This window comes from Citrus clementina, unplaced genomic scaffold (genome assembly GCF_000493195.1).
Source record: "Citrus clementina cultivar Clemenules unplaced genomic scaffold, Citrus_clementina_v1.0 scaffold_5, whole genome shotgun sequence".
Lineage (NCBI taxonomy): Eukaryota > Viridiplantae > Streptophyta > Magnoliopsida > Sapindales > Rutaceae > Citrus > Citrus x clementina.
This window is the reverse complement of record NW_006262201.1, coordinates 23327302-23337185: the sequence shown is the minus strand read 5'-3', so window position 1 is coordinate 23337185 and position 9884 is coordinate 23327302. Positions and strand designations below refer to the sequence as shown.

General features: G+C 38.5%; 1 protein-coding gene across 1 annotated transcript; it reads left to right on the top strand.

Annotated features, from left to right (window-relative positions):
* The first annotated feature begins 6794 nt into the window (after nucleotides 1-6794).
* Nucleotides 6795-8192, top strand: LOC112098043 (protein FAR1-RELATED SEQUENCE 5-like). The gene has a single exon (XM_024183646.1). It carries the CDS (start codon nucleotides 6795-6797, stop codon nucleotides 8190-8192), a length of 1398 nt encoding a protein of 465 aa, XP_024039414.1.
* Nucleotides 8193-9884: the final 1692 nt, after the last annotated feature.

Below are 9884 nucleotides of genomic sequence, written 5' to 3'. Positions count from 1 at the left end.
TGTACGGTACTATTCACGTGTACGGTACTGTCTACGTTACTGTTCACGACACTGTTCATATAGACGGATCGATGACGTGGCATTGACCGATGATGTGGCATTGACTGATGAGGTGTCACGATCCTGTTAGGCTAAAATTCTTATGTACTGTTGATGGTGACGTGGCAGCATATCAGTGGACGAAAAATCTCGCGTACGGTACATGCATCACACAGGATTATTTTCAACCAAACCGCGCTACTGTAATTTGATATCTCTGAATCCATTTTTGGACTCCATTTTCTGTAATTCTCTCTCCATCTTGTATTTTCTACATATTTTAATAAATTCCCATTTTGCCCTTAGTTCAATTATGAGTGGCTAATTTTCTTTCAAGCTTGGGTTGAAGGTGAAGTCTCAACATGTGTCATGGGCTTTATTTGGTAAATTTATTTTCTCTTCCCCTCTAGTTTTTGTGGATGATTTGACTTTTCGTCGACAAATAATAATAATCTTGTCTAGATACCGCCTTGGTTACACCGGCTCTCTAGTACAAGGTTATTATTATTTGGCACGATAAGCCCTTAGCACCATATTGATTAGAGCGTGGTTCATGAGGTGTGGATTCCCCCCTCATGATTTAATTGGCATTAATAAGGATTATTTAGCCCATGATGCATGTTGATACGGATCCGAATACCCAAGTACGTCATTTCAATAGAATTATCTTCAATTTATTCTCGCCATTGCAATTCCAATTTTAGAATTTATTCTCGCCATTTTAATTTAAGTTTTAGCATATTCCAAACCATTTCCACCACAAATCCAATCACCCATTTACAAAATTAATTCTACACACAATTAAAATCCACCTCCTCGTGGGATCGACACTCGTCACCATGATCTATACTACAATAGATTCGTGCGCTTGCGAGTACATTAAAATTTGCACAACACTGACATCATAAGGGTAATTTAGTCTTTTTAAAAAAACGACATGTCATCCCATTTACCTAGTAAAAAACGATATGTCATATGATATATTTTGATAAAAATGACATGTCATCCCATTTATCGGATAATTGTTAATAATTGCTAAAAAAAAAAAAGCTACTTTACAACTGAATCTACTCCTCCAAATTTAACCTAAATTATTGAAGATCTACTCCTCCAAGCATCATTATTTTTTTTATGGTATAATATGTATAATTATAAATAATATGTTGTTAATAATTTTTTATGGTATAAGATGAATATTTTTTTATGGATAATTGTTAATAATATGTACCATTAATAATTCATTTTTTTAATAAAAAAATGTATTGTTAATAACAAAATTAAAAAAATTGTGTATTGAAAATTTACTTTAATTTTCAAGGCAAATTTGTTTTTTTACATCATTTTGAGTTTAAAGGGTAAAATAGTCATTTTGCTCAAATTTTGTTAAGTTCTTAACGGTAGTAAACAGAAAGGTGGACGCCAGAACTCTTTTGTCAATTTAGGGTATACGAGTGATATAAGCAAAAAGTGTTATAATACGTTTGATACCGGTGACATTTAAGGGTATACCAGTGATAATTTCCCTAAAAAAAATAAATGGGAGCAACCGGTTTTTGCAACCGGTTGCCCCTTAAATAAATTAAATAATAATAAAATAATCACTATTTTAATAGTAAAGGACATAACAAAAAAATTAATTTTATAATAATAAAAAAGGAGTTTCAAGTTTAATGGTCAAGGTATCAACTTAATGATCACGGTTTCATGTTTATTGGTTCATTAATTTAATGATTTTCATAGTTGTAAGTTAATGATAACATATTTCATGTTTATTGCCTTCCGTTTCATGTTCCTTTGGTTTCATGTTTAATGGTTCGGGTATCAAGTTAATGATTATGGTTTCATGTTTATTGGTCTATTAATTAAATAATTTTCTTGGTTGTAAGTTAATGATCTCATATTTCAGGTTTATTGCCTTAAGTTTCAAGTCCATTGGTTTCAAATTTATTGATTTAGGTATCACGTTAATGGTCATGATTTCATGTTTATTGGTCCATTAATTACATAATTTTTTCGGTTGCAAGTTAATGATCAGATGTTTCATGTTCATTGTCCTAAGTTTCAAGTTCATTAATTTAATCATTTTTATGGTTGCAAGTTAATGATCTCATATTTCAAGTTTATTGCCTTAAGTTTCAAGTCCGCTGGTTTCAAGTTTATTGATTTAGGTATCACGTTAATGGTCATGATTTTATGTTTATTGGTCCATTAATTACATAATTTTTTCGGTTGCAAGTTAATGATCAGATGTTTCATGTTCATTGCCCTAAGTTTCAAGTTCATTAATTTAATCATTTTTTGGTTGCAAGTTAATGATCACATATTTCAGGTTTATTGCCTTAAGTTTCAAGTTCACTGGTTTCAAGTTTATTGATTTAGGTATCACGTTAATGGTCATGATTTCATGTTTATTGGTCCATTAATTACATAATTTTTTTGGTTGCAAGTTAATGATCAGATGTTTCATGTTCATTGCCCTAAATTTAAAGTTCATTAATTTAATCATTTTTATGGTTTCAAGTTAATGATCTCATATTTCAGGTTTATTGCCTTAAATTTCAAGTTTACTGGTTTCAAGTTTATTGGTTTAGGTATCACGTTAATGGTCATGATTTCATGTTTATTGGTCCATTAATTATATAATTTTTTGGGTTGCAAGTTAATGATCATATGTTTCATGTTCATTGCCCTAAGTTTCAAGTTCATTAATTTAATCATTTTTATGGTTGCAAGTTAATGATCTCATATTTCAGGTTTATTGCCTTAAGTTTCAAGTTCATTAGTTTCAAGTTTATTGGTTTAGGTATCACATTAATGGTCATGATTTCATGTTTATTGGTCCATTAATTATATAATTTTGAAGGTTGCAAGTTAATGATCCGATGTTTCATGTTCATTGCCCTAAGTTTCAAGTTCATTAATTTAATTATTTTTATGGTTGCAATTTAATGATCTCATATTTCAGGTTTATTGGCCTATGTTTCAAGTTCACTGGTTTAATGTTTAATGGTTTCGATATCAAGTTAATGGTGATGGTTTCATGTTTATTGGTCCATTAAATATATAATTTTTAAGGTTGCACGTTAATGAGATCCTATTTCATGTTTGTTGCCCTAAGTTTCAGGTTCCTTCGGTTTCAAGTTTAATGGTCCCGGTATCAAGTTAATAGTCCTGAGTTCATTTTTATCTGCATGATTTCCATAGTGCAAGTTAATGATCACATGTTTGAAGTTAATGATTTAATGTTCCTTTAGTTTCCTTTGCTTCCGCTGAATAACAAATATTGTGTTTTAGGTGAATATGAATCGATTAAATAGCATGCAAACTGGTTTGAAATCAATGTGCGTGAGTAATTTCAGCAATAAGAAGTGAATGAGGAGTTGACATAAGCAGCCAGCAGTGGCAGCTACTAATGGCCCTACTGCTAATGCTTATTTTGGGGATTTCAGTTGCTGTTGCTGTTGGCATAAGCAGCCAGCAGCTGCAGAACCAACAACAGCAGCAGCCACCAGCTGCAGAACCAGCAACAACAGTAGCCAGCAGATGGTGCTTATGCATCCACCAGCTGCTGCTGCTGCAAAAGCAGCCAGCAGCTGCAGCCAGTAGCTGCAGCAGCTGTAGAATCAACAGCAGCAGCAGCCACCAGCTGCAGAACCAGCAACTGCAGTAGCCAGTAACTGGTGCTTATGCATCCACCAGCTGCTGCTGCTGTAAAAGTAGCCAGCAGTTGTTGCTGCATAAGCACCAACAGCAGTAACAACACCAGCAGCAGACATAATGGATAGAGAAGCTGCTGCTTTTACAGGCACTAGCTGTTGTTGGAATGCCAGCAGCTGTTGCTGCATAAGCAGATGCAGCAGCAACAACACCAGCAGCAGATGCTGCTGCTGCTAGCTGCCAGCAGCTGCTGGTTATGCTGCAACAGGCAAGTGCAGAACCAGCAACGGTAGCTGCTGCTTTTTCAGGCACCAACTGCTGTTGCTGCATAAGCAGCTGTAGTGTGCATTATACCAGCTGCTGCTGGCATTCTAGCAGTAGCTGTTGCTGCATAAGTAGTTGCAGCAGCAAACACAATTGCTGCGAATTCTTGCTGCTGCTGCTAGCTGCCAGCAGCAGCTGCTGCCTTATGACAGCAACAGCAATAACAGTTGCTGTCATAAGCACCCGACAGCTGATGTTATTGCTACAATAAGCAGCAGCCATCCAAACATATAAAATAAACTTCCGAACATGTTAAACAAACTTCCGAACTCTTTAAATCCATATCCGAACACGTAAAACAACCATCCAAACATATAAAACAAATTTCCGAACATATAAACGAACTTGTCAAACAAACTTCCGAACATATAAAACAACCATCTGAACATATAAAACAATCATCTGAACATAAAACTAACATCCAAACATACATAATGGAATAAAGAAATGGAAACTACTGAGGCGGTGGGGATGGTGGTGGTGGAGGTGGAAACGGATAAGGAATGCCAAAGTGCTCGAACATGAGGCGTTGTCCGTGAAGGAACTACTGATGCTGCTGTGACAGATGCCGGTGCTCCTCCAAAACGTGCTGCTGAAAGCTGGTCTGCTGTACATAAAGTGTCCTCACCTCGTCCATAAGTTATTGAAGAGTAACTTCGCTGGAGTCATGTGGCTCTACAGGTGGTACAGCAGATGCAGAAGCATCATGATCAGGTTCACATGTAGGAGGGTCCTCACGTCTACGTTGACCCTAGAAAGGAAGTGAAAAATTAGGCAGCTGATTAGCAGGAACTACAAAATTCAAAGGACGATCATCATTCGGAGCAAGCATTGTGTACTTAGCTTCAGTATACTTCACCCATGCTCCATTACGCCACAAAAATCCTAAGGCATACACGGCCTCATCTCCTATACTCCTACAGGGTTTACAAGACGGTTCGTTTATGGGCACCCTAAAGTATTTAAGGATCTGCGTGATGAAATTTCCGTATGGAAGAGCACGACTGATCAAGTTAGGTATGGAAAGCATGGTGCGTATAATAGTGTATCCGAGGCTAACCGGACGATGCCTGAGGATAGAATCAATCAAAGCAACATCCATGTGGGTAACATCATCTAAGTGGCTCGACCTAGGAAGGACAATATTCTGAATTATACGATGTAAAATACGCGATTGAAGGCATAGACATTGAGCACGAAAATCGATTGTACAGACCTCATCAGAAAGATCAATGCGCCTACAAATGTTTCTAACGGCATCAACATGAACAAAGTTATCAATCGTAGGAACTTTCCTAGCAGAATATATTTCTAACCCATCTTCGGAGGTTCCTAGGATAGAATTCAAATTAGTATCATCAAATTCAATCAAAACTCCTCTAACGTTGGTGATTACTCGATTCTCTTTCTCCGTGGAAGTATCCATATTCGAGTAAAATACTTTCACCAAGTCAGGATACACATTCTCATTAATCGTAAGGGCATTAATCCAACCAACTTCCTCCAACAATTGCAACAAATTTCCATTACTGATACTAAGGCTACGAAGCCAATCAGACACAATATAGAATGTATCAAGTACCTTACGGGTCATGAATCTTTGGCAAAAACGGGTGGCCAAACGCTTGTCCGGGAAGTGTCTTGATTCAAAATCAGGTTGTTCTACAGGGCCGCCGTCCTTCCGTTTCCGTTTGGGTGGTGGAATCGCATCTTTCCCGTTGTCTTTCGCTCTACGTGGCCTTGAAGTTGACATTATGATTTTTCAGCGATTTGAAGAGGAATAAACCGATTAAATGGAAGATAATGATGCTTAAAAGGGATATGTGAGTTCAATTTCGGCAAACATTTACCGAAGTCAAAGGGGTTTACAACTTAGGGTTTTTCGGTTTCGAGGGTTAAATTTAGCAAGAGCAAATGGTGGGAAATGATTTCTAAGGTTGAATTTGGGCTATGAACTGATTATAAACGGTGGATCTTTCGGCTGAGAACGTAGGAGAGAGGATTCGACTTTTAGAGATAGAAGCGGCTGACCAGTTTTGTGAAGACGAAACAGTTTGATTCCTTTGAACCCGGCTAACCTTTTACAAATTAATAGGGTGACCGTTCATGTTCCAGAAACTCTAGTAAGAAAAAACGGCTAGCCTTTTATTTTTAGAGGCTAGCCGTTTAATGTCCAGAGAGCACCAAAAGCGAAAACGGCTAGCCTCTAAATTTTAAAGGTTAGCCGTTTTCGCTAATGGTGAGCATCCCATACACAAATGCGAAAAAGGCTAGCCTATTAAATTTTCGAGGCTAGCCGTTTCCTCTCCAGTGAGCCCCAACGCGAAAAAGGCTAGCCTCTTAAATTTTTGAGGCTAGCTGTTTCCCCTCCAGTGAGCCCCAACGCGAAAAAGGCTAGCCTCTTAAATTTTCGAGGCTAGCTGTTTCCCCTCCAATGAGCCCCAACGCGAAAAAGGCTAGCCTCTTAAATTTTAGAGGCCAGTCGTTTCCCCTCCAGTTAGCATCAATTCGAAAAAGGCTAGCCGCATGAGTTTAAAAGGCTTGCCGTTTAATGTCCAGAGAGCACAAATGCGAAACCGGCTAACCTTTTATAGGTAATAGGCTAGGCGTTTAAATGTTGTATCCACCAACCCAAGCACCAACCAAACCCCATCATTTAATGAAGACATTGAATGCCAACAAACATAACCCACGCAGTACTCTTTTAAGTCTTCAACTAGGTCCTTTTGATGGTCTTCAAATGCTAGAATCTTGAGAGAAGATAACCAGAGAGCATGACAACATCTTTAGACGTGGGAAGCATTTCTGCATGGGTGTTAGACCTCAATGATAACCAGCCATCAGAACAGAAAATAAGTGGACCCCCCGACAACCCGTCATATGATAATGGGATGGAAATTTGTGCAAGTGCAGGTACGTCATTACCGCCACAAACTAGCGAAATCAGTGATTATTTTGGGGACAAATCTGCTACAAGATCATCTAGTCATACGACCTACAGTTTGCCTAAAAAAAGTGAACTCATTGAAGTGGGTGTCGGATCCTGTTTTGAAAATGTCAATGATGCCCACATATGGTATAAAAAGTATGCTAAGTCGGTTGGATTCTCTGTGAGAAAAGATGAACTTCGTTGTGACGGCAAAAGTGGTGAAGTAGCAAGTCGGCGATGGGTTTGCTCAGGACAGGGATACAAGCTAAAAAAATGGATGGAGAAAACAGACAGAATCAGGGAACCGAGGGGCATTACTCGTAACGGGTGCAAGGCGGAACTTCGCGTGAACTATGATAAGTTTAAAGGGAAGTACGTGGTAACTAAATTCGTTTTTGAGCACACTCATCGCTTGGTTGAACCGCACGAGACACAATTTCTTCGTTTGCATAGACTTGTCAACGAAGCTGATTTGGCTCACGCAAAGGCATTGCGACAAGTTGGGGTGAAAGTGTGCCAGCTCATGAACTACAAGTCTGATCAAGCAGGAGGGTTCCATCATGTTGGGTATATGGGTAAGGACATGCGGAATAGAATAGACGCAGATCACCATGCACAAATTATTGACACCGACACAAAGGCTACCATTGCGTACTTATCTGCAAGGGTTGATTATGATGCTGGAGTGTACTTCGAGTATACTCTTGATGAGGAAAATCGACTGCGAAACTTGTTCTGGACCGACACTGTTGCTCGGTACGACTATGAACAATTTGGAGATGTTTTAGGTTTTGATGCAACGTACAAGAAAAATGCATACAACAAACCTTTGGTCGCATTTGTTGGTGTAAATCATCATAAAAGAACTACTGTTTTTGGATTTACGATACTGATTGACGAAACTGTTGAATCATATGTGTGGCTGCTACAGACTTTCTTATCGGCAATGAAACAAAAAAAACCCATAAGTGTCATAACAGATGGTGATAAAGCTATGTCGAAAGCGATTAAAACTGTTATGCCTGGATGTGTACATCGACTCTGCTGCTGGCATCTTGAGCGGAATGCACAAGCAAATGTGAAGAGAAATAAGTTCACGTCGAAGTTTCGGCAGTTAATGTTGAATCCAATGACCATGGAGGAGTTTGATCGAGATTGGTTCTCTATGATCTGGGACTGGAACAAAATTCTTGGGTGGAAAAAATGTATGCAAAGCGTAGAAAATGGGCAGTGGCTTATTTGAAAGGAACCTTTTTCGCCGGAATGCGAACCACATAAAGGTGTGAGAGCTTGAATTCTTACTTGCGTCGCTTTGTTGAGAAGAAGTTAAAACTGTATGATTTCATTAGACAAATTCATCGTGCAATGTATTGCATACGGCACAAAGAAGTCCAAGATGAGTATGAGACAAACCACACAGCCCCAGTTCTTACAACACATCTGCTAAGCATTGAAAAACATGCGTCCGAAATATATACAAGGAATGTATTGAAGTGGGTTCGGATGGAGATCCTCGGAGAAGCCACGCTAATTATGCTTGAGTGTGCCAAGACAGCTAATTCCAATATCTATACTTTAATGAAATTTCAGCATCCAGAACAAAAATGGACAGTGGTATTTTATAGTAAAGAAGTTGCAATTACTTGTTCATGTAAGATGATGGAATCAGCAGGTATTCCATGTAGGGATATATTTCACGTCATGAAGTTCGAGCAACTAGTTCGCATACCACCACTATTGATTCTTGGTCGCTGGACCAAATCAGCGAAGGTGAGTAAAGTGATGAAAATAACCGCTGCAGCGTCACACCTCGATAAAGGAGTGTTAGAAACAGCAAAGTTTGCCTCACTTTCAGCGGCATGTACTAATCTTTGTCTTTTTGCCGCAAAGAATGAACAAAGTTATATGATAGCGATAGATGAGATTCAACGGCTGACGCTTCGCGTTGAACAGATGGTTGCGGATGATGAATCAGCTAAACGAGCCAGGAATTGTGTACTTCAAGCAGGTATGAAGTTGAAAGACCCGGTTACGGTTAATAGTAAAGGTTGCTCTAAAACCGTTAAACACGATGGGGCTAAAAATCGCAAATGCAGTCAGTGTTTTCAGCCTGGCCATACTAAACGGACTTGCCCGCTATATCTGCCAAAGGACATACAGCCCAATGACCTTCATTGCAGCGTTAGCGGTATTGGTTGTGTTTCGACTGACGATCATCCAAGGCATTGTTCTTATAATGTGTTAACACCGCCTGTTTCAATGGAATCAAGCTCGCCAAGTTCCCCAACATTTACGTTCGAGACAACTTGTCCTTGGAGGCTTAACATCTCAGAAGGAATTGACGACCATTACGACAGCAGTAACATTATGCTTAGTTGAGGACGGTACACATACTTGGAGGATGGAGGATGATCGCTAATGATACAATTTTTGGATCTGAACTGAGGGGTAGAATGAACTTTTTGGAAATCATTGAGTTATATTATCATGTAAGAAGTGAACAATGGCAATGTAATAATATATTTTGCATACTTAGTGATAATAGCAACATTTACAACAATTATCTTCCTTTCAACATATATTAATTAAGACAACCGGTTGCCGAAGGAAAAAATCATAATTGCCCCATTAATCCCTCTACGTCTTTGGATCACCAAAACAATTTACATGACTCGTACGTCAACGCCAGTTACAAGGTAAATTTAGCAAAAGTTTAGGGTTGTGAATGAAGTCAGCAAAAAATTATCATAATCTATATTCACAACAATCTTAGACCTTCCGCCTGAAATGACGTTTTGTGGAACTATTCTTATGACCTTTTTTGGTGGACACATTACGAGGCTTCACTGTTGATGCAAGCTTCGATTCGATTCATTTATGTACGTTGCAGCGTTACTGTAGTGTGCATTAGCCAACGTCAATAATTGATCGCGTT